Below are 24,644 nucleotides of genomic sequence, written 5' to 3' on the forward strand. Positions count from 1 at the left end.
CCTTGTGTAACTTGCAAGTACTTCTTTCCAAGATTTTAGCTGCCAATTGATAATTATGTTTTGTTCTACCTGGACTGCTACAAATCTCTTGGCTGCCAAGATAAAAATTGACAACAGTTACTATCCCAAGGTATTGGAGTTTTCCCAATTATATTTGGTTTTCAAATATTGTATTGCTTATATATAACTGTTTCAATAAATCCACAGACATTGCATCAAATGTACATTGTCAATGCTGGTCCTGGCTTCAAAAAGATGCTTTGGCTTGTTGCACAGAAGTTTATTGATACAAAGACCATAGCAACGATACAGGCCGTATGGGATATATTTAGGCTTATAATATCCCAATATGTTTTTCCCATGCCTTCACCTGTAATGGGTTTTTTGTAATATTTTTAAGAAGTAGATCTTTTTATTTTGTTGATTCAATTTTTTTCTTAGAGTTTTGGATTTTCAAGAGAATATGAACAAGTTGTCAAGGTGATTTCTTGCTTATATTTTGGTATTGAGCTTATGGTTTTGCTAGGGAAAGTTGAGCATTAGCCAATATATATATATATTTTTTATAGGTAATAAGAGATTAATTCCGGCGTATATTGATCCGATGAATATTGATCGATATTCAAGTCAAATGTACTACACGTGAAAAAATAGGAAAAATCCTTCATTTGTGAGCTTGATGGCCGGAATATCATGCAAACTGATCGATGATTGAGAATGTCAAGCTGATATCAGTTGAGGTGTGCAAATCTAGCAATTAAAATCGTTTGACAATTTTTTTGTCTTGTATTCGAAAGTGTGTGCATTTGCATGTCTTGGCCGGTTGCTTTATTAACAGTACTGCTGCTTAAATAATTGTGCATGTTTCACGAGGCTAGCTGCAGCCTTCGCGCTGAGGCAAAGTCGAGCCAAACAAACATTTCAACAAACATTGTTTGATATTATCAGTTTTAATGCAATATTGTAATTACACGTACACTCATGATGATGGCTGCAGGCTTGATCACACGACCGTCGACGGGATTTTTTTTCTTTAGCTTTTGGTCATGGATCATGATGCATGCAAGCAATACTTGTTACGGATCTTTCACGATCTTTTTGTCCCTTGATCAATGAACATCATGGCTTTGTCGGTGCTATAATTTCCACGTTATTATGCGGCTTACCAGGGCGCGCAATATTTCAACGATAAAACAAACAATATTAGATAGAAAATGAATGATTCATTGATTTATATAAGTATTCGAATATCCATTAATTCATGTGTGCGACGTTTACGTACGTACAGAGCCTTACAGGGCATAAATTTGAACTTGGGGTCTATATATACGACTATCTATGCACAACAAACTTAAAAGGAAAAAAAAAAAAAAATTACATAACTGAGCTTGCTTGGCTTCCATGCATGCATGCATCTTATCTGTTCATTCAAGCAGTTGCAGGGTTTGATCGAATGACCTTACATGAGATAGATCAATAGTTAATTACCTTCGATACATAAAGATAACGTACGTTATGATATGCGTATTTACAGATCATTAAGTAGAAATAAATGCCCGGATGGTCAGTACCATTTAAAATTTGAAAATTGGAAAAAATAAATTCTGAGTAAATTGCATGCGCCTATGTATGCAAATTACATCGACAGCCTTTTAGCAATGATGCATGCTGCATGCTCTTCATTCATTTGCAATTATTTTTTTCCGACAACATAGAATTTTATTATTCCCAGCGGGTAGACTGTAATTTGAAGTTAAGCAAAGTCAGTCAATTTCCATCGAATTTAATCATGCTATTGATGGAATTTAAAAAAAAAAAATTCAAAAAAATATATAGGTGCAGTTATAGTGAGAATCAATAAAGATAATTTTAGATAAAAATTGAAAGTTAAATAAAATATAATTTTTTAATATTATTATTATTTTAAAATTTAAAATAATTGAATTATTTATTATATTTTATATAAATATTTAAAAATATTATAATAATAAAATACAATGAGATAGATAAAATTGTGATTATCGAAACAGGGCGCAGCGTGTACATGCATTTTTCACAGTAAAAAATCGGCGGCGCCCAACGAATGGCTGGCCGCTGGAGTTAACAAAATTGACAAAAGAAAACCGTGCGGTCCGTGCGTGTTGATTCTTGAATTTTGAGTCTTTGACTATTATAATTACTGTTGACAAATATGCCAAAGGTTGGTAAAGCCGAAATTCATACAGTCAAGACCCGTTTGATACTCAAAATATTTTATCTAATTTTATTTTATTATTATAATTTTTTTAAATTTTTTATATAAAATAATTTAATTTTTTTAAATATTTAAATAATTATAATATTATAATAATATTTTATTTAATTTTTAATTTTCATTTAAAACCACCTCACATCACTTTTAATTTTACGACACTCGTCTTCTATCGGCATGCAGCAGATCAAAAGAAGCATAACTACTAACTAGCCATCCCCACCACCGTCTGAAATCAGCCACATTTTTTTTTTCTCCCAGCGGCACGTGATAATATATATATATAGCTTTCACCTTTGGCTTTGGAGTCTGATAAAAAGATTTCAGTAAGTTAATGCCCAAAACGTCAGATGAATTTGATGGTTTCTTGTGCTTTTAACTTCGTGTAGCTAAAACTTAATCATATCGATGGAGAACAACCCTAGTTCGTCATCCAGAACTGATCGAAAGACCATAGAGCGAAATAGGAGAAATCATATGAAGGCTCTTTATTCCGAGCTCAATTCTCTTGTCCCCCATCAAAGTTCAAGAGTTCTCTCTCTCTCTCTCTCTCTCCCCCACTCCCCCTCCCCTTCCCCCTCAAGCATACACGCACAACACATGTACATATAATACATTATTGCTGACAGTAACAGATGATATTGATCATGAACTTTTGATGGGGCTGGGCATGCAGGAAGTGGCCGCATCGCTACCGGATCAGCTGGATGAAGCTGCAAACTATATAAAGCAGCTACAGACAAGCTTGGAGGAAATGAAGAAGAAGAAAGACAGCTTAATGGGAATTGAAAGGCCAGGTGCAAGCACAAATAGCGGAGTGACGGTGGGGTTAAGATTACCACAAATTGAGATTCAGGCAATTGGTTTTGCATTAAAGGTGATTGTGATAACTGGGTTGGATTTTCATTTCGTGTTCAAAGAGACTCTTCGTGTACTTAATAACGAAGGAGCTGAGATTATTAATGCCGGTTTCAGTGTTGTTGAAGATACAGTGTTCCACACAATACATGCTAAGGTAGGCAATTTTTATTATTTTTCCTTGATCTCAAGCCCTCTTTTGCGAAAGATTAATGTCTCGCGTTTGTTTGTTTTTTAATTTGAATATAAACCTATTTTAGGCTTCATATTCTGTATAGGTTGGGGAGTCAGCATCGATGGGTGATGAAGTTGCAAGAATATCTGAGAGACTCAAGAAGTTTGTCAGTGACGTCAATGTAATTTGAAGTACTATATATGATGATGATACGATGAAATAAGAATCGATCGATCATGAGATCTCAATGCCCTGTGGCAACTATAAATCGTATGTTCCCTGCAATTAGTGTTATGCATATATATGTTACCATTTTCGCTACTAATGCAAGTTAAAATTAATATGAGTTCAAATATTTTATGCTTGCCCAATAAAAAAATGTCAGTGCATGTGTGTGTGTATCCACTAATTACTTCTAAATTACAAGGAAGCTCACAAGAAATATATCTTCTCAAGGAGAAGTTTGACCATTCAAATTGGATAATAGGGTGAACAGCAAGACCCGCATCCATTACCCCGCATTTTTCCCGCCCTGTACCCCACTTATATTTTTACAATATATATAAATATATATTTATAAATATTTATATTTTACAAATTATCACCCCTCCACAAGGACAAGGTGCAAGGAAGGGATGACTCTGCTCCCGCATATGCTGATAGCACCCCTATTGAATATATATATATATATTTACTCATCCTGATTTCCACATGATCCACAATTTACTGAATTCATAGTATATTACTTGTTAGGGTATGAATCATGATCATGATGATATATATATATATATCAACTAAGCACTAGTACTCGAACAAGAGATATATATATATATATTTATATAGCATGATGACATGTTAGAGAATAAATTTAAATTATTAAATTATAACAATAGATAATTAAGTGATCAATGTAAATGAGTTCTTGTTAACTTGAAAGATATATCATGATTACTATGATAATGAGTAGCTAACAGTACTTATTATAATGTTTATAATTAAAATGTTGCTGAAATCACGTAGTACGTACAAGCTAGTACTCAATCATGTACGTATATCAGATAATTTTGCAACTCTAGCTATTTCTTACTCTATCTCTCTCGATCGAGCAAATCGCACAATATGTATTTGTTTTATAAAATAATCACGTTTTCCTTAATTCACTATTTGGTACACAATTAAGCTGCGGTAATGGCAATGCTCTGAAGACCATTTGATTCCTTACTGTTAAATTAGGTTAATTTGAATTATAGCAAAGAGTCAAATTTCTACAGACTCGGATCTTTGCTCGTCTTACAATGCATGTTATTTTGTTGATTGCACCTCTACATCACTTAGGAAGCTATTAGAGTTTTTTTAAAAATTTCGCGCTTCAAAATCAAGAGATTAGAGAAGATATGAGATGAGATAAGATGTTATAATATAGGAAAGGGAATGATATATAAGATAAAATGAAATATGATATGATATATAAAATGAGATGAGATATAAGATGATATTTGAGATGAGATGAGATATGTGAAGATATGATATATGACATGAGATGAGATATGAGATGGTATATGAGATGAAAAATAAGATAAGAGGTGGGATGAGATACAGTCAATTAAGAAGTATTAGATACTTAAAACTCCCATATTTCATATTAAAGAAACTGCAACCTCGATCGACCGATCCCATATTTCAATTAATAATTTTCTTGCTGACTATTGAATCGGAGAATTCCAAACGCTAAAGGACTGAAAGCTTTCTATGAGAAATTGGGAAACACAGGACACTGAAAATACGAAAGAGAGGGAAAATTTTTTATGGGAAAACCGCGAGTAAGAGAGGAAACAAAGCTGTGAAAGAGAGAAACTTAAAGAAAAACCAGCTTAAAAAACACCAAACACAGTCGGTAAAAGAAAGCAAAAGACAAAACAAATGGGAATTTTCTTAGAAAATAAGTGGCATGATTGGAATAAACAAGTGAACCAAAAATTACTGTTCATCAGCATAAACACTTGTATAACTAAGGTAGATATATGTTTTTTTAAAAATTTTATTTACTGTCATTTTTACGTATTTTTTTACACACTCTATTTATTTGATTGTTTGCCTATTAAAAAAAATTAATATATCTAATTAAAGTAATAAAATATATAAAAAGTACATAAAAATAACTGTATGTAACTCATAACAATTATATCCTCAACTTTTCAAATAGCACTCCTCGATAGATTAATTCTGAGGCAATATATAACACATTGTTCAGTTGAGAGGCGCCCTTTTATAATAAATTTATCTTTGCCAAAATCCTTGGTAAAACCTAATCAAACCGACTTTTTTTCCTTGTCTATATTCAATCGTGCCGTTATGGACCTGGCCTAATACACCCGCCTAATGCCTATGAGGTGCCCTATAATAAGCATAGTTTATCTGAAAAGTTCCCTCAAAGTGTAGGCCCATTGGGCCGAGGGCACAAGTGGACAACACAGAAACCCAACAATTGGAAAGTTGTCCATCAAGACAAACCAGGCCATAGGATGATTAAAATTTTTCAGGTTTTTCGATTGAATTTCTTTTCTATCCTTTCCCCCATTCCAAAACCCTCGGGTTTCAACCGTCGCCTAGGGTTTCACTCTGCTTTTCCTCACTGGGCACTCAGATCCAATACCGGAGGAGCAAGACGAATCCTTGAGCATGGTAGGACTCGAAGTCGGATCGGTTCCATTCAACCCCGACGGATGGGGCCCACCCGATTACACCAGCGCTACCACAACCGTCGCCGCTGGCAACATCAACCACCACCTCCCTCTGAATGTCCCCTTCGCCCCCTTCTCCCGCTCCGACAAACTTGGCCGGATCGCTGACTGGACCCGAAACTACAACAACCCGGCCCGCTCAAAGAACCCTTCTGACTCCGTCTTCGACTTTTCGAATGACGATTCATTCCCCGCTTCTGCCGATGATGACTCCTCATTCCGCCTCGTGGACGGAAAACCGCCCCCGAAGCCGAGATTTGGCCCTAAATGGCGGTTCCAGCCTCAGCGCCAGCTCCCTCAGCGGCGAGACGAAGAGGTCGAAGCCCGCAAGCGCGAGGCCGAGAAGGAGCGCGCCCGCCGCGACCGTCTCTACCACCTCAACCGTTCGAACAACTCGCAGCGCCGCGAGGCCGCCGTGTTCAAGTCCTCCGTGGACATTCAACCCGAGTGGAACATGCTAGATCAGATCCCCTTCTCCACTTTCTCCAAGCTCTCCTTCTCCGTTCCTGAACCGGAGGACCTCCTTCTCTGCGGCGCGCTCGAGTTCTACGACCGTTCCTACGATCGCATCACTCCGAAAAACGAGCGTCGCCTCGAGCGCTTCAAGAACCGCAATTTCTTTAAGGTTACAACCACAGATGATCCGGTCATCCGCCGCCTCGCTAACGAGGACAAGGCAACGGTCTTCGCCACCGATGCAATCCTCTCCACGCTTATGTGCTCGCCGAGGTCGGTTTACTCGTGGGACATTGTTGTTCAGAGGGTTGGAAACAAGCTGTTCTTCGATAAGAGGGACGGCTCGCAGCTCGATTTGCTTTCGGTGCACGAGACCTCACAGGAGCCATTGCCGGAGGCCAAGGACGATATCAACTCCGCGCACTCGCTCGGTCTCGAGGCCGCGTACATCAACCAGAATTTCTCTCAGCAGGTTCTGATAAGGGATGGGAACAAGGTGACCTTTGACGAGTCCAACCCCTTCGCAAACGAAGGCGAAGAGGTCGCTTCCGTGGCGTACAGATATAGGCGGTGGAAGCTCGACAACGATATGTACTTGGTGGCGCGGTGTGAGGTCCAGAGTGTGTTTGAGGTGAACAAGCAGAGGTCCTTCCTCACCCTGAATGCGCTCAATGAGTTTGATCCTAAATACTCTGGTGTTGATTGGAGGCAGAAGCTTGAGACTCAAAGAGGTGCTGTATTGGCCACCGAGCTGAAGAACAATGCGAACAAGTTGGCGAAATGGACTTCTCAAGCTCTGCTAGCTGGCGCGGATCTGATGAAATTGGGGTATGTCTCGCGGGTTCATCCTCGTGATCATTTTAACCATGTGATATTGGCGGTTGTTGGGTACAAGCCGAGGGAGTTTGCGGGGCAGATTAATTTGAACACTTTGAATATGTGGGGGATTGTGAAGTCCATTGTTGACCTGTGCATGAAATTGAACGAGGGCAAGTATGTGCTTGTGAAGGACCCGTCTAAGCCGCAGGTTAGGATCTATGAGGTGCCACCAGATGCGTTCGAGAATGATTATGTAGAGGAACCGCTGCCAGAGGACGAGCAGGTTCAGCCTCCCGTAGAGGATGCTGATGCTGGCGAGGCAAATAATGCTACAAATGATGTGGAAGTTAAGGAGGTTGATGCTCAAGCTTAAATAAAGGTAATGGTTTTCAGTTCAGTTCACTTGCCACATACCTGTTATCAGCCCTTTTTTTATTTTTACTACAAATGGAATAGTTCAAAATTACGTTATTTTTAAGAGAGAGACTGCGTAAGCATCTCACAAAAGTTTAAAAACTTACACCACCCCAATGTAGTTTTGAATTTTGCCAGCAATTAAGAACTTTCTCGGTGCCCTGCAAACTAGAAATCAATTGTGTGAGCTTTGTGGGGGAGTTGAGTTTTTTTTTTTTTTTCATTGGTAAAAATTTCATTGAAAAGCTCAAAATGCACATTCCAAGTGCACAAGTTGTGTACAAGACAGACTAATCTAGAAAGAGGAAAAGATACAAGAAACTCACGTATTGTGCGTAGTTGAATTACTCTACTCATTTGAACCCCAAGGGCCAAACATGTGATCCAGGGAAAGATGGCTGCAACAGAGAAGTGTTTTTAGTATGTCAATTGTTTTAAAACGTGCAAAGGTGTGCTACCCAAGTACACCTCGATGCATACAGAAGGAGTTTATTCCTTAACTAGTTAACAGTTCGGAAGAGAATACAGAGGATAGGAGAGTTGAAGGTGCATGAGACTTAACAACATGAATATTTCCTATCATCTCTAGGCTTTGGCGAAACCTCTAAAAGCAATTAGAGACATCTACAGAGGCTAAGTAATCTTCCAGAAACTGAGAAAGTACCAAAAATTAGCTTGTAGAAGTATGACTTGTAAAGAAGCCTTACAGGACTCTAAAAGTACTAAAATACTCAAGTTCTGAATTATTTGATTCATTTATTTTTACCTGTGAGCTGTTGATGGATGAAACTCATAATCATGCCTAGATTGCTCTCGAGGGTCAAATAACTTCTAGTTTTCTACCATAGAATAAGAGTGCAGTAGTTTTCTCTCCCAACAGCACTATTATGTAAAAAGCTCCAAATGAAAGCTCTATAGAGCAAATGTTTCAATGCAGTACTCTGCCGATGCCATGACAACTTTACATTGCCCTGCGAGTCTTCATCAGAGCTGGTTTGGATTCAAAGATGAAATGAGATGGTTTTAGATGAAAGATTAAAGTTAAATATAATATTGTTAGAATATTATTTATGTTTTGGAATTTGAAAAAGTTGAATTGTTTATTATATTGTGTTGAAATTGGAAAAAGTTGTAATAATAAAATGAGATCAAATCAGATGCTTTCCGAATCCAAATGGATCTTAAAGTTTCCCGAGGTGGATTCAACCTGTAATTTGATCTCTTCTTTTGTTATGCCTTTGTCCATGGTCATATTTGCTGCATCTTGAAACGGTTGGGCGATAGTGATGCACTTCTGGCAAGTTTTAGCACTATAATGACTTATCAAAAAAAGTTTTAGCACTATAATGTGTTCTTTTTAAGATTTAAATTAACAAATGTCCCAATTGAACCGAATGTTTCCATGTTGATTTGTTTTTATTTGCATATTTATAAGAGTACAATTATGTTATTGATTGCTAAATATTGGATGGGTGCTTGCAGATCAATACCATCTGCTGAGGAAGAAGCGATTGGCACTGACATTGCTGGCAGTGAAACAGATATGTACACATGGTACTCTTTTTTTACCCCCTTGTGTTTTGCAAACCGTTGCAATTTAGTAGAAAGACGCGACCTTTTTATAGCTTGCATTTTTGGAAAACTCTGTTGATCCTTAATTACTTGCAGTTTGAAGGATTGTGTGTGGGTCTAGAAATAAAAATCGCACCATTGGTTTGTTCAGATGCCACGTTTTGGTTTTCACATTTCAGCCTTACATTGGATCAATTTTTGTCTAAAGTGGCAACTACTCCTTTGAGAACTTGTTTGGGAAAGGCTATAGAGAAACAAAAACAAAAAGAAGTCATTTTCCATTTCAGTCATTTATCTTCTATTGTATTCGAGAGAGAGCGTGAATGGTAAGAGAGCCCATTTCCGTCGGGGGCTGATTCTCATGTTTTGGGCTCGATTCAACTTCTAAGCTGAGCGAGCCTGGGCTTAGAAAAACAAAATTAAATTTCGTGCAACAAGCTGGAAGAACCCAAAAGAGAGAACGAGTCTTTTACATGCATGAAAAATCCAAAAAAAAAAAAAAAACTCTTGCTTAATTTGTATTATCTCTTGTGCAACAAGATTAATAAATAAAATGGTGGCTTCCATCCTAATTTTTCAGGGAAAAATTTAGTTACAACTATAATTGTATATTAATCTATACATTAATTTAATGTGATTGGTTAAAAAGTAGATTTTATTAAAAATAATGTTAATTTAAATTTTAAGAATGAATAAATTATTATTAATACGTAAATTAGTACACGATTTTGTTTGTATATAGTAAAATTTAATTTTCAGTACCTTTATGCATTCTCTCCTCGTACATGCATACTATGTGTGGTTGTCATTGATGGGGCTTGATTATCATTAACTAATGCAATTGGTCTGTAAGTTGCTATTGGGCACGAAATTTACGGACTACGCATGAATGGGAGGTTTTTTTTTTTTTTTTTTGATAGAGCATGAATGGGAGTTTGAACTGAAAAAGAAAAAAGAATTCGCAACTGGGTCCCATTTGAGGATTAGAAGTAGGAAAAATATAGTTGTAAGTATAATTATATAATAATTTATGTACTAATGTAATGTGATTGATCAAAAAATAAATTTTATTAAAAATAATATTAATTTAAATTTTAAATATAAATAAATTAGTATTGAATATATAGATTAATATCTGATTGTATTGGTATATAACAAAATTCTTAAATTATGATGAGGCAAATACCAAAACAAAGTTTCGAGTCAAGGACTGAAGCATTTTACAGCAAGTATCAGTATTAGCAATTGGGAGAGGACATTGGGATTGGGGTTCAAAGTTTTCGAGGTTTGTGAGATTTACAGATATCACGTGGATGATTGACCCCCACTCCAAAAAAGGAGGGGGAAGGTAACGGACCATTTCTACTAGACTATTCCTCCGTATTTGGTTTAGAGTTTTGTCAACTACCAGCAACATGTTAATTTATGTATTAATAATTATTTTTTTATATTTAAAATTTAAATTAATATTATTTTTAATAAAATTTATTTTTTATCATTTATATTAAATTCGTATACATATTAATATATAACTGTACTTACAATTAGATTTCTTTGATTTAATTTCAAAAACAGCATTCTTAATGTTTTTCTAAAAAATCATCTCAACTTTTTCCGTGTAGATAGAATTCTTTATCTCATTTTATTATTATTATTTTATTAAATTTATATATAAAATATAATAAATAATTTAATTTTTTAAAAAATTTAAAATAATAATAATATTAAAAAATAATATTTTAATAATATTTTATTTAATTTTAAATTTTCATTTAAAATCATCTCAATATTCAAACTGACTAAAACACTTGCTTTATTCTATCTCACAATTCTGTAATGTAATTATCGTCACTTTATTTCCTCGTTTAAATTATCTTCTAAGAATCCTTGAGGAGATTTACGTAAATTCTCTCCTAAGAAACAAAAGGGAAGAAGAAATTTACGTAATTTTTTTTTTTTCCCGTGAATTCTTTCAAGGGAATTAGTTATAATGTAAATAAGGTAGTTTTTAAAGGAGAAAATAATTTTGTCACGTCTTTTTTTGTTTTAATATTCTTTTATTAAAGTGAATGACAGAATAAATAATTTTATATATTACAATGCGTAAATATTACATAATTATTTTTAAAAAAATAATAGTTATTATTATAAAATTAATATTTTTATATAGATCTTAATTTTATTTTATTTTTTAAAATAATTATATGACGATTTTATAATTGATAATTATAAATATTTTTTATTTTTCACTATCAACAAAAGGTAATACTGACGGGACAGGAATATCTTAGCCATAAAAGCAAAAAGTGTTCACCAGCTCACCGGCATAATAATATTTTCGACCTAAAAGATGAGGTCGGCGTCGAGAAAATTGATGTCCAAGACTGTGCAAGTGTTGATAACTTGATGGTACCGGTTTAGGACGACAATGCCCATTTTAGCCTTCACATAGAACCAGAGTATATTCCATAAAACAAAATAAAAATTGCAATTTTTCTTCAATCACTTTCAAAATAGATATGAGAAAAGATTGATACAAATTTCAAATATATAAGTCTCATATAAGTTTTTTTAAAAATTATACTTCACAAAAAATAATATATAAAAAGAAAAAAACTTATTCTTTATTATGGAATCTACATTTTTACAAATTATTTATATAAGACTTATTTATTTAAAACTTATACCTAACATTATGTTATATATATATATATATATATATGCATTTTGTTTGATTTTTTAAACATGTCAACCCCACATTATTAGTAAAGCTGAGAAAGGTGTCTTGAGATGCGAAACACACCCAAAAACCCGCCACAATGAAAGGCAATTAACAATTATAGGCCTTGACGGTGCGGATGGAAGAGCACAGTGTCCGGGTGAACACTCAGGTTGTACAAAAATGATGAAGAAAAATAAATGACATCATTATTAAATACTGTTCTTGAGGACCCAACATTAATCACTTTTTAATGTTAAAAGCAGAGAAATGGAGGAAGATTTTCCATTATCCACCTTTTAATCATTCAGATAAAGATAAATGAAATTTTATATATATACATACATTGATTTGACATGAGTAAATACTGTTGAGGACCCGACATTAAGCACTAGGAAGTTCATACATTATAAAAGATTAACAAATTTATAGGAGTATTTGACAAACAAAACAAGGACCAAATTCTTAAGCACTTCCTCGTACTCCGTATAATTTTTGTAAGTTGGCATAAAAAATAAATTTTTAAACTTTAAATCGTTAATATGATATAATTTAATTTATAAAAAAATTAAAAATTTAAATCACTTATAAGTTAGAATTTATCACAATAATAATATAAAAAAAGTATCATAATTTTATCTAATTCGTTAAATATGTTTTATAATAAAAATAATTTTATAATATGATCAATCATATTAAATTATATCAATTTGTATGACTATTTTTATATAATTTCTTTCTATATATAATATTTGTCAAAATAAAATGACAGCTTGTTGTTGGGCACTGCTTTACATGCATATTCATGCGCAATTAATCATGTAGCCAAGAAGTTACGGGATCTATGCACTTATATTTAACTCTATAGTATTAAATTTATTAATGGTACATTAATTTTAGTTTTTTTTTTTTTTTTAATTTTTTTTAAATATTTGTATTCGTTGATCACATCGAACAACCGCAATACAATCGAACGTGACTAGCTATAGCTACTACAATCATCACTGCGAGTGAAAGAAAAACAAATACTCGTAGAATATTAACCCTTTGTTCCTGATCTCGGATGCTTGACCCAACTCATCCACTCTCATTGCTTCTCGATCCCGTTATGTCTCGATGACAACTAGGAAAGGATCACTCCCATGTTCCCATCATAAATTTGAGATCTATAGAAGAAAGACCACATTAATATCAACTAAGAACCTCAAATAAACCTACCCTAAGTTGAGTTGGAAACTCCCCTTTCCCCCGATAAGCGGAGAATAATTTAAATTAATTGACATCTCAATGGGTTCGATACAAAGAATATTTAGACATTGTTTATGACTTAGACTTAACTTAGATTAATTTAGTTCAATCTAGTTTTAAATTAAGTCTAATATCTAAATACCTAATTCTCAAATTATTAAATTCATTTCAATTCAAAATCTTACACATGGAACCCATCAACATTTTCAACTAATATCTTTTTACACGTGGGATCCATAATTTTTTTTAACTTTTCATAAATACATTTAAACTCATTTTAATATTTAAATATATCTAAAATGTGAGATCCACAAAACTCACTCTACCATTTCAACTCACGACTATTCATAACTCAATATCTCTTTACATGTGGTACCCATAACTTTTTTTAACTTTCTATAAATATATCTAAACTTATCTTAATATTTAAATATATCTAAAATATGGGCTCTACAAAATTCACTCAACCATTTAAACTCACTACTATTTATAAAGAATTCAACATTTAAACATGACCTAATTAAATGAAGTAGATTGTATAATTATAATTTGAACTTACAACCTCTCTACTTATCAAATTACCGCTTATCCCTACATATTAAATTAATTTTATAATTTAATTTATATTTTTAATACCCATATCAAAACAAAGGAAGGCTTATCTTTTTGAATTGCCCTATTCTCAAAGTTGTTTTTTTTTTTTTCAAAAAATAAAAACAAATAAAATAGAGGGAACTTTATAACAACGATCGTAAAGGCTGACATGGGAAGCATGATTATTTTAAAGCACCATGATATTCACCATATATGCTAATAAACAGAAAAAATCATGAATAGATATGTAATGATAGTCATGCCTACCACTGTCACACATTCTTAATATTTTCAACTTCAAAATGAATATATAATCTAAAATACAATTTGAGTTACGGCGGTCCAACCCAAACTTTGTCCTGACTTCCTTTGTCTTTTTAAAGCATTTTTCTATCTTCGAGCCTCTTTTTTCCTAGCATTGGTATATGAGAAAGAAAATGCACCCTCTGGCCTCAATTAATTAATTAGATATTAAAAAAAATTAAAAAAAAAAAGCACTCTATGGGAGACTATGACCAAACCTAGATTACATGGGAAGGGTAAAAAGTGAAAAAGAAGCCTAACTCCTTGTAACGTACACTATTCTCTCAGCAATCAAAGCCCTGCTCGACATCGAGTACTCTCTGCTTTTCATTTTGGCCAAGAGCCACATCTCCCTCTTGTTAACCTTTTTCTTTCCTTTTTGCTCTGTTTATTTTGTTTCTTTCCTCTGCTAAAGCCCCATGTAGTCTAAGCTCCAGTAAAGTCGTAACAATTTTCAATTAAGCAACGTAATTTTAATTAAAGAGGTAAATGTGTTTTGATTAGCTAAATCATAGAGCTTAACATTAAAGTTTTAAACCATGGAAATCGGGTTCATACACCAATGACCTCGGAAACTTCTACATTTGCCTCGCAAAATGTGTAACTTCCAAATATTTACTCTTTCCATCATCTGCATGTGACCCTCTCAGGCACTTGTTCACGCCTCAATCACTCGTCACCTTCTACTCTGCCGCTCTTCCTGCCAAAATCAACTTCTCATTTATTTTTTTAATTTTTTAATTCATAATATTTTTTCATTTTAAAAAATTTAAATAAATCAATACACTAATAATTAATTACTTAACTTTTATATAAAAAATTAAAATACACAAAATATGAGGTCAAAATAGCATTTTTCGAATTAAAAAAAAAAAACCTACTATTTTAAGGGCTCATCTGAATAGCACCTGGCCCACAAGATTATGGAGCTCCTCTCTCTTCTTCCTCCTAATAGCCCCTGGCCCACAAGATTATAAAACAAGTTTTTATCAACAAAAACCGGAATGAATCAGGCTAGGCTTCTATAAATCACCTCCTTTGAAACCTGACCTCAACATCACTACTGGCACAGATCTCTCTCTCTCTCTCTCTCTAGCTTCCTTCTGAGCTAGAAAAGCCAAGAGAAAAAATGGGGTTTGCCCTGAAACGGTTCGTGCTGCTGCAGCTCACAGTACTAATGGTGAGCTGCTACCCTGTGTTTGGTGAAGAGCATGCAGCTCTGCCACCCAGTCCACCACCGGCAGAAACCCCTAGTCACCACCATCATCACCATGCTCCTCCCCCGAGTCATCCACCCGTTAAGCCTCCGAGTCATCCACCAGTTAAGCCTCCGAGTCACCCACCCGCTCACCCTCCTACTCACCACCATCACCATCATGGCCACCCTCCAAGTCAAGCTCCAGCTCAACCCCCGAACCATCACCACCACCACCATGGCCACCCTCCCAGTCACTCACCGGTTCATCCTCCTCCTAGTCTCCCCCCACCTCACCTGCCTCCAAGCCACCCTCCGGTTCACCCTCCAAGTCACCCACCTCATCATCATAGTCCTAGCCTCCCTCCTCTTCACCCCCCAGTCCACCCGCCGGCTCATCCCCCAATGCCGGCTCATCCCCCGGCGCATCCACCTGTTTTCCACCCACCAAGGAGCTTTGTAGCTGTTCAAGGTGTTGTTTACTGCAAGTCCTGCAAGTATGCTGGGGCTGACACACTTTTAGGCGCCTCGCCAGTTCTTGGTTTGTTCGAACTCCCAAAGCTTACTTGTCGACTATTTTCACAAAATGCTTTTTCTTACAAAATTATTTTATTTTTTACATGAAAAATAATTGTGTAGTTTACTTTTATTCTCTCATGTAGTCTATACAGTATTCAGTATCGTGCAATTTCAACGTTTTGTAAATACTCGTTAGGGGAAAACGTACTACTTGCAGTTCTTTTTAAAGTTTAGAAATTATTTTGAACGATATTGGTTTTTCATTGTCGGACATGGCTGACAAGCCAACCCCATCCCCCACAAAAATTGAAAAATTTCCCAAATTTTTTCATGGCCAAACACATACTTACTAATAAGAGCAACCATTTTGTTGACTTGAAGTATTGGCACCCATGAAAGGTATGAACGAGACTAATACGTTGTTCTTCGATTTTCATGTGATAATTATGTTTCATGGAGTTAGAATAGAAATGTCATGAAACTGAAGTAACTTTACGTATGGTCCTGCTCATACGCCTTCCCCAGCTGCACAAGCATGAATGTTAATGGACATTGGTTATTTTGGCAGGTGCTATTGTAAAGCTACAGTGCAATAACACCAAGTACGGGCTGATCCAGAAAGCCAAAACAGACAAGAACGGCTACTTCTACCTCACAGCGCCCAAGTCCATCACTTCCTATGGCGCCCACAAGTGTAAGGTCTTCCTAGTCTCATCGCCGGTGGCCGCATGCAGCAAGCCCTCTAATTTACACTACGGTCTCAATGGCGCCCTCCTCAAGCCTGAAAAGCCATTTGTATCAGATCAGAAACTCCCTTTTATTCTCTACTCCGTTGGACCTTTCGCTTTTGAACCCAAATGCCCACACTAAAATGTTTAGAGCGGCTTGAATCATGTCTGTTGTGTTAACGCACGCGCGTATTGTACTAGGGTTGTGTCTACTGTTTCACGATTTAGACTTTTCCGGATTATTATGTTTTGGGAATGGTGTTTGTACCTCGAATTAACAATAAATTGATGATATTAAATTATAATAAATGGTATATTTGAGGTTGTGCAATTTTAACATCTAGTAAAAAGCCAGCCCAACGGTCCATTATTTTTTGTGTGTCATATGGCAGACACGAAGCTTTTTTATTGAGGAGGCTTGCTTCGAGCTTTGAACCTCAGCATGGCATGCACCAGCTCTCCCATTGGATTCCTCGATCAGTAATGTCACGTAATGTCTGTGGATAAGTAGTTGATGGTACGTAGCAGAGTGGGCCTCACGGTACTGAAACGTCTAGACCGTTGATATCGTCGTTCGAGCTTGAAAATTTGAACGAGTGAAGTGTTATTCACTAAAGAGAAAATGTACTATAATGGCGTAGGGTTCCCCAAAGTGATCGTAAAGATCACGGACTTCTTCTCTTCACAGTCCGGCTACCTATCTTTTGCTCTGGCGCGCTCTGCTTCATGCCCTGCGAAAGCTTCTTTTTTGTTGCGTTTTCAACTTCCAAGCAGTATATATACTACACAAGTCTACAATCAGACATATCAAAATGGCACGACTCATGTTACATGGCCTAGCTAGCTATCATGATAGCTAGCTCAAATGTGACAAGAATAGCGTATACGTAAAATTGAAAAATGTTAATCATCGTTGCTCATAATATATATACATCAATAAAAGCGCTACTTTATTCAGGAAAAAGTAAGTCGCAGGCTTGAATGGATAAGCTTAACAGGGATTTGCCCGCTACATGCTATTTTATTCGAGAAGAAGTAAGTCTCGTGCATATACGTAACTGTTTTAGTTGCGTAGAGATGGTCCAAGTCAATAAACAAGTAAATGATAAATATCACATGACAATAATCTCATAGAAGAATGATCTAATCGAACAGACATTCTTTATATATACAAGTAACTCCAAAAACAAATGATTTTCTGAATTCTAAATTTTTGAAAAGATATATTGTACTACTTATGCATTGGAGTATTTTCAAGTGTATTACACCAAAATTTTTTTAATATTTACAAGTGAAGAGTTGCATAAACAGTAGTGACACACGTTCTTAACAGTACGTATAGCCTTTAGGCTGCATGCATACATCTCATAGCTTCTTAAGTTTATCTACTTCGTTCTAAGGGTGAAAATCGATCTCATCGGCATGGTTTTTGGGTAAAACCGACTCCGACCGATGAGGTGAGATTTGCCGGAACAATCGACCATAACCAGTCGATAGGGAGGAGGAAAACCGTCCGTATCTACTACGATAATTCTTTGGTGGTTCACGGTTGGTTCTCGATCCTCTAGTTGCGTTGGTGCTCGGAGAGAGAGAGAGAGAGAGAGAGAGAGAGAGAGAGAGAGAGAGAGAGAGAGAGAGAGAGAGAGAGAGAGAGAGAGAGAGAGAGAGAGAGAGAGAGAGAGAGAGAGAGAGAGAGAGAGAGAGAGAGGCTGTGAAATCCAGGTGAATCGAGGAAGAAGAAAAAAAAGGAAGAAGGAGATCAAAACAACACCGTTTGGTTTTAAATAAAACGGCGTCGTTCTACTTATTATTTTTTTGTTGCTCATAGATAAAATGACGTCGTTTGCTTTAATACAAACGGCGTCGTTTACATGTGTTTTAATTACAACTGATAGCATCAAACGACGTTGTGGAACGACATCGTTTTATGTAGGTATAAATTAAAAAAAATATATATGTATATGTTGTCGGCCGGTTCAGCAGTTTGAGCCGGCCTCAAACTGAGACCGAACCAACGAACATTGATTTTGTTCATTTTCTGCTGCCCGTCGACCGATTCCGGTCGGTTCCTGACTCCGGCGGCCGGTCTGTATCGATCACGACCGGTTTGTCCGTTTCTTGTACACCCCTACTTCGTTCGCAACCATCGAAGACTACGGTCCGTTTATTTCTTCAATTAAAATAAAAAAGAGAACAAGAGTTTCTTATTTGTTAGGAAATTAAATTGTCGCCGACACTAATTTTACCTCTGATAGTTGGAGCGTGATCCTTGAATCATAATGAAAGTAAAAGAACTTCAATGATGCATCAAGACGATCTCCCTGAACACAACGAACCTTATATAAAAGAACTTAAATGTACTTATTACTTTGCTACTTCCATTTAATCTGAGGAGAAAGCCCCTGATTGTGGTGGTCCTACTCCGGATTGACCAATGATGATCTGTCTGGACACCTCTGATGGCTCTAGGCAAAATGCCATGCACGCCCAAGCCCCAGATGGCCTACATTATCACAATTGCAATCATCTCTGCTTTACTAGTTTTGCCTTACTTGAAGACCTCTCTTTCTCTCTACCGGCAAGAAACAAAGATATAAAACCGAATCCAACGTTGATTTTTTATTGTCCTAAAGAAAGATTTTCAAATGGCCGGGTCCATGCATATTTATTTGGATAACTCCGTGCTAAACACGTGCAATAGGGAACGCCTTCAATGGTTGAGGAGAGACAGGATGGAAAGGACAATGATGGGTTATTGCGGACTAATGCTTTAATGCCAAAAGGCGGTGTAGGTTTGCCTAAAAGAAAAGGCCTCTCTCTTTCTCTCTTGCCTGCCCGGTAACCCAAAAAGTCACGAGCATTCATTCATGGACTAGGTGTTTAAAATTAATCAGAGGCCTTGGGCTTGGCCCAAGAAAAACCTTTGGTGGGAATCATGTGCTCCCACGCCAAGTGCATGGCCCAACTCGTATTTAGGATGATGCAAATAAGAAGCCCAAATAACTCTGGCAATTTGATGCTGTCGCTTAAAGTTGAAAAGTGCCAATTTGATGCTCTCCTGCTTCTTGATTACAATTTGTTTACATGCATATATGTATCGCGCGCATCGATCCATGGCTCTTCGATCGGTTGTATTCTCTGCCCATCCACTAAGGTTTCTTACCATAAATCCATGCTTAATAATTAGATGTCATCATTTGGAAGGGGTTGGTTTACTGTTCTTTTTATTCATGGTCTGCAACATGGTTAAAGACTCCGAATCCCTTACCAAGTAAATGAGTTTTTTTATTTTTTTTATTTTTTTATTTTTAAAGACAAACTGACAAAGAACTATGATCTAATGAAGAAAAGAAGAAATGAATCTTTCTCATTGACACCAGAAGTTTCTTTTCCCTGACCAAACAGTAATATTCTAATTAACTCGTGAAAACATATACCACAACCAACCCACCCAAGAAATTATAATTAATTTCTATTGAGGTATTTATTTGATATTATATTGGGACAAATTTTGCGTCTCAGAAATGTGTGGGTGTCAATTCGGTGGAATCACAATTGTTGTCAACGTACGTGTTCCAGGCCAGTGGGTGCATCTGGCACTATCCAACTCATAAATGGAGTCTCCTCCATGACAACACCTCCTCAGGCTTGTGGGAAGTGTTGCACTTGGAATGTGGTCCCTCTCGCAATACTTTCTACCCAACATTTGCTTTCAGTAGATATTACATAAAAGAATGAGAATTGGATTCACCTCTCATCTTCACCTTTTTCCTGTTAGTAGTGTAGCTTAGGATCCTGGCAATGAGTATCAAATACAACGTGGATACTAGTCATTCTGACTTCTGCAAACAAAAGCTAGGCCACACTTGCACGTCAACTAAGATTGGAACTCTCATTTTAAGGGTTTTGGAATCTTTTGGTAGAAGATCATGAACAGTTTGGATTTATAAAAGTAAATCGGTATATTGAACTTTACCTAGTCATATTGCAGCTAGTTCCTTGCGTCTTTGCTAGCTCACTTCTGCATGACAAAGGAAGTTTGGTGCAGTAGGGTTATGATTTGACTGGTATACTAATAGGAAAAGTAATATATGCATCAGTACTACTGGCTGAGTTCCATGTATAGGTCCGAGATTTGAGAAGAAGAATAGATAGATCAAAGACAACCACCCTTTGATTTGATGTTAAAAATAAGAGAGTAATTATTAAAAGCATATATAAAGTAGAATATCTATCTGGGATGGGATGCATGTATGAGTTGGGCAATCAGAAATCGGAAAGGAACTGTGTTTCTCAGAATTGGCTGAGCAACCCATGTCTTACCACATTTGGTTGCAAAGTAACTCTTGATGAATGATTGCTGCTTTAGTGTGATCTGATACTGAAGAGAGTAAGAAGCTCTATCGACCTAATAATATGGTGGTAGTTCTAATTGAGCAGTTAAGTCGTACTAAAAGCTGGTTCTTTGTTAATTTGCTGATCAATTGCTGAGTAATCTAGATAAAGCTACATGCCCTTTAGAAAATAGTGGTGTTCATTGTACTGGCAAATAACTGGAAGCATACACATGATATAGATGATACTAGTTATAGATTGAGAAATGATAATTGTAGTTGTGATTATGCAAGTGCTGCATAATTATTTAAAAAATAAATAAAAATTGCGGGACTAACATAAAAAAATTAATTTTTTAATCGTAGATCTTATTCTTTTTCAAAATGACTGCATGTCGTTTACGTACTCCACGACTGTATGTAGCATTACTTTTAAAAAAAATATTTATTTAAGTAAATCTCACTTTTTTTTTCAAAAGATTTGTCTGTTTACAAACACAACTGTTATCAAATATTTTGAAATTATTTTATTATTATTCACAAATTATTTATTACTGCTTACAAATAATTCATTACTATTGACTAACATATGTTCTTGAACTACAGGAGCCGGTATTGCTAGATAAATTTGCTTACTGCGCATGCTCTGATTGCTGTGTTCTACCTCGTTTCCGGATTCAATGTTTCTGTGGGTAATGTGACCTGTGTAGTTTATTTAATTCTGGTGAAAACTTTATACATATTTTTCTTCCATCGACTGTCGTATTTTGATGATGCAGGACCTGCGCACAGTGGGCAGACGAGTTGTTTTCCAGTATGGGTGTTTTTCTCGATCGACTCTCTCCTTTAATTTGGTGTCAAAAAGTTCCATTCTCCAGATTGACATCAAGGGAAAAAGAACAGAAACTTGAAGAGGAGATCATTGACAAACATACGAAGATTCCTTATTAAACATGGAAGTTGTAACTCTCAAAATATCCCCCAGATGTAGTGCTAAAATATCTAAATGGGAACGGACAGGACCAAATACCAAGTACTTAGGCTTAATACATTCTTATCGACCAAATGATTAGATGGGTGACAATTACGTGGGGGACAAAAGCACCGCTAATGTCTTTGCTGCCATGGACTTAATAATTTGTGTATGACAAAAATTATCGGATATGGGTTGATTAATTAGCAACTTAAGTGGGAAACACACACTCACACACTACTTTTGTGCCTAGGAAGCATCTACACAAATTTTTAAGATGATCTTTAGTTTATTTTTTTAATTTCTGATTTGCTCAGATTTTAATGTATATCCAATATATATTATTCTCCTAGACGAACCATTTTTTTTCCTTTTATTTTTTAAATTACCGTAGTCAGCCTCAAAGGCTCTGAAAGTCAATGGGAAATTTTGAAACTTTTTTGACGATTTTTTCCATTCGCAAATATCTAATCTCTCTCCTTCTAACAGCGCGTATTTTTCAGTTTCTGCGGCTTGGGTTCCTTCAGTACTATTGATTAGCTCAAATTTAATACGCAACTGCGAACAATAATTCTTGGTGTAAGATTATATTCTCCAATTTGTATTTGTGTATAAAAAATTTTAAAAATTAAATCTAAAAAATTAAATATTATTATATAAATTATATAGATGACATGCTCTATATACTTGTTTAGAAATAAAATAAATTCTTTTTAAAATTATAATAATTAGATAAGATGAGATTATACAACATGAAATGCTTCTTGTATCTAAATAAACCTAAGTTAATAAAAAAGTCATTTTGTTAAGTAAATTATGAACAATATGAATAGGATTAAACTTATACTTGTATAAATGTTTTATTTTTTAAGTGTTGTTTACAGAATAATTTGGTGTACAACAATTTTGACGTATTTATAATATTTTCACAAATATAAATATTTTAATATCCTTGTTGATAGCATTAGCCTAACTAAAAGTGGATTTAAGGATAAAGGACTCATCGAGTTGAAATGTCACGGTTTAGAGCAGTGAGGGAGCTTCATTCCGAACATATAAAACCTAAACCAATAAAAGCAGCAGTTTGGCATGTTAACACCTCTAACTTAACAGACTCCTGTTCTTTTGGGACGTGTTTCGCACACTCTCAAGCAACGTGTGGAGTTAGAGCCGCAATCACAGACTCTAACCAAAACATTTCTCACCAAACCCGAAAAAGTAACAAAGTCTCGTCTCATCTTTTGCCCCTCATATTCTCTCTTCTTCTCCATCTTCTTCAGAGCTCTCGCTCTCTATCTCTCTCTCCGTGTGTTTTTGAAGCAACTTAGAGGACATCGATGGAGTCAATCTCTCCAAGATATCAAGAAACTCAGAACGCAAGCCCGTCTTTCTTGCCATCCCCCAACAGCCGTAGCTCCAACAGTAGCAGCAGCAGCAGCGCCACCAACAGCAATGGACTCCAGCCCACGCCACCCCCGACCCCACCACCACTGCAACACCAACACCAACAACAACAACACCAACCTTTCAGACCCATCACCAGATCCGAATCTACCAACCCGTATCCGACCACCTTTGTCCAAGCCGACACCTCCTCTTTCAAACAAGTCGTCCAAATGCTCACCGGATCCTCCGAGACCTCCAGGCACGCCTCCTCCCCCAAGCCCACGACCAACAACAGTCCCGTAACCGACTCTCCGTCAAAGACCCACATCCCACCTATAAAATCCATCATGCCCAAGAAGCAACAATCCGGATTCAAGCTTTACGAGCGCCGAAGTTCCCTCAATAACCTCAAGATCAACCCCTTGATCCCTGTATTCGCTCCCAACAATTCCGGGTTCTCCCCCCGTAAGCCCGAGATCCTCTCCCCGAGCATTCTTGACTTCCCGGCGCTCACTCTCAGCCCCGTCACGCCGCTCATACACGACCCCTTTGACCGATCCGCTTACGTCTCCTTCCAAAGCAACGTTAATGCCAATGTTAATGCTATGTTAGACGAGGAGGCTGAGGAAAAAGCGATCAAAGAGAAGGGTTTTTACCTGCACCCCTCTCCGGCGACGACGCCGAGGGAATCCGAGCCCCGCCTTTTGCCTCTGTTCCCAACGACGTCGCCGAGAGTTTCAGGTTCTTCTTGAAATAATTAAATTTTAACTTTGTGTAAGTTTATATGTATTAATGTTGGCATTGAGGAGGATAAAAAACGATGTATTTGTACTGGGATGTTTGCGGAGAATGAGAGCATCTTGATTCAGTCGTAAAATGTAATGTATGTATCTCTTTCTTTTCTTTTCTTTGGGCTCTTATTCTTTGTTGTGTTCAAGATTAATGTTTGTTTGCCGATAAAGTTGATTGTTGACATGAATTTTTTAGTCAATTAGTTGTGCGAAGCTTAGTTGAGTAGGGATTGTGATTAAATTTCTACGGATGAAGTCATGAAACCATGAAACCGCAAAGAAAAAGCATCAATTTTTTAAAATTTTCGGGATCGCCATAAATAGCTGGAGAGAATCTTGCTCAACTTTGAGTGCTCTTAATAAATGGTAAAATGAATACTGAGATCCAATTCAGTGATATTACTTTTAGACATTAATAAGCGTTGTAAGAAGTGCAGGTGGATAGAGAGAGAGAAGGGGAAAGTTTGTTCACACCAATGGCAAAAGCAGCTTTGGGCTTGCTGTCAAAGAAAAGAGTATAAGAATGGGCAAGGAATCTTGATCCTTTTGTTGTATTTGTGAGTGAGGA

General features: G+C 36.2%; 4 protein-coding genes across 6 annotated transcripts; all 4 read left to right on the plus strand.

Annotated features, from left to right (window-relative positions):
* Window positions 1-2,542: 2,542 nt before the first annotated feature.
* LOC122275658 (transcription factor bHLH162-like) lies at window positions 2,543-3,664 on the plus strand. Of its 2 annotated transcripts, none has more exons than XM_043084804.1 (3): window positions 2,543-2,782; window positions 2,928-3,266; window positions 3,370-3,664. In XM_043084804.1, the coding sequence occupies exons 1-3, from the start codon at window positions 2,660-2,662 to the stop codon at window positions 3,385-3,387; spliced, it is 480 nt and encodes a 159-aa protein (XP_042940738.1). In that variant the 5' UTR covers window positions 2,543-2,659; the 3' UTR covers window positions 3,388-3,664. The 2 variants fall into 2 exon arrangements, with proteins under 2 accessions (XP_042940738.1, XP_042940737.1); XM_043084803.1 differs by having other exon boundaries at window positions 3,388-3,664.
* Window positions 2,778-16,923, plus strand: LOC122275657 (non-classical arabinogalactan protein 31). 2 transcript variants are annotated; one of them, XM_043084801.1, is made up of 3 exons: window positions 2,778-2,799; window positions 15,225-15,886; window positions 16,433-16,923. In XM_043084801.1, exons 2-3 carry the CDS (start codon window positions 15,280-15,282, stop codon window positions 16,732-16,734), a joined length of 909 nt encoding a protein of 302 aa, XP_042940735.1. In that variant the 5' UTR covers window positions 2,778-2,799; window positions 15,225-15,279; the 3' UTR covers window positions 16,735-16,923. The 2 variants fall into 2 exon arrangements, with proteins under 2 accessions (XP_042940735.1, XP_042940734.1); XM_043084800.1 differs by lacking the exon at window positions 2,778-2,799 and having other exon boundaries at window positions 15,224-15,886.
* Window positions 5,819-9,436, plus strand: LOC122275656 (eukaryotic translation initiation factor 3 subunit D-like). The gene is made up of 2 exons (XM_043084799.1): window positions 5,819-7,679; window positions 9,197-9,436. The coding sequence occupies exon 1, from the start codon at window positions 5,964-5,966 to the stop codon at window positions 7,671-7,673; it is 1,710 nt and encodes a 569-aa protein (XP_042940733.1). The 5' UTR covers window positions 5,819-5,963; the 3' UTR covers window positions 7,674-7,679; window positions 9,197-9,436.
* A 6,104-nt stretch (window positions 16,924-23,027) lies between the features above and the next one.
* Window positions 23,028-24,162, plus strand: LOC122277725 (VQ motif-containing protein 4). Its single transcript, XM_043087818.1, has one exon. The coding sequence runs from the start codon at window positions 23,237-23,239 to the stop codon at window positions 24,035-24,037; it is 801 nt and encodes a 266-aa protein (XP_042943752.1). The 5' UTR covers window positions 23,028-23,236; the 3' UTR covers window positions 24,038-24,162.
* The last annotated feature ends 482 nt before the right edge of the window (window positions 24,163-24,644 follow it).

This window comes from Carya illinoinensis, chromosome 9 (assembly GCF_018687715.1).
Source record: "Carya illinoinensis cultivar Pawnee chromosome 9, C.illinoinensisPawnee_v1, whole genome shotgun sequence".
Classification (NCBI taxonomy): domain Eukaryota; kingdom Viridiplantae; phylum Streptophyta; class Magnoliopsida; order Fagales; family Juglandaceae; genus Carya; species Carya illinoinensis.

Excerpts from the sequence above, each read along its gene's own strand:
- LOC122275658 (XM_043084803.1), top strand. The coding sequence starts at position 2,660 with ATGGAGAACAACCCTAGTTCGTCATCCAGAACTGATCGAAAGACCATA. Across the intron at positions 2,783-2,927 it reads TCCCCCATCAAAGTTCAAGA|GAAGTGGCCGCATCGCTACC; the intron begins GTTCTCTCTCTC and ends CTGGGCATGCAG. Across the intron at positions 3,267-3,387 it reads TCCACACAATACATGCTAAG|GTTGGGGAGTCAGCATCGAT; the intron begins GTAGGCAATTTT and ends TATTCTGTATAG.
- LOC122275656 (XM_043084799.1), top strand. The coding sequence starts at position 5,964 with ATGGTAGGACTCGAAGTCGGATCGGTTCCATTCAACCCCGACGGATGG.
- LOC122275657 (XM_043084801.1), top strand. The coding sequence starts at position 15,280 with ATGGGGTTTGCCCTGAAACGGTTCGTGCTGCTGCAGCTCACAGTACTA. Across the intron at positions 15,887-16,432 it reads AGGCGCCTCGCCAGTTCTTG|GTGCTATTGTAAAGCTACAG; the intron begins GTTTGTTCGAAC and ends TTATTTTGGCAG.
- LOC122277725 (XM_043087818.1), top strand. The coding sequence starts at position 23,237 with ATGGAGTCAATCTCTCCAAGATATCAAGAAACTCAGAACGCAAGCCCG.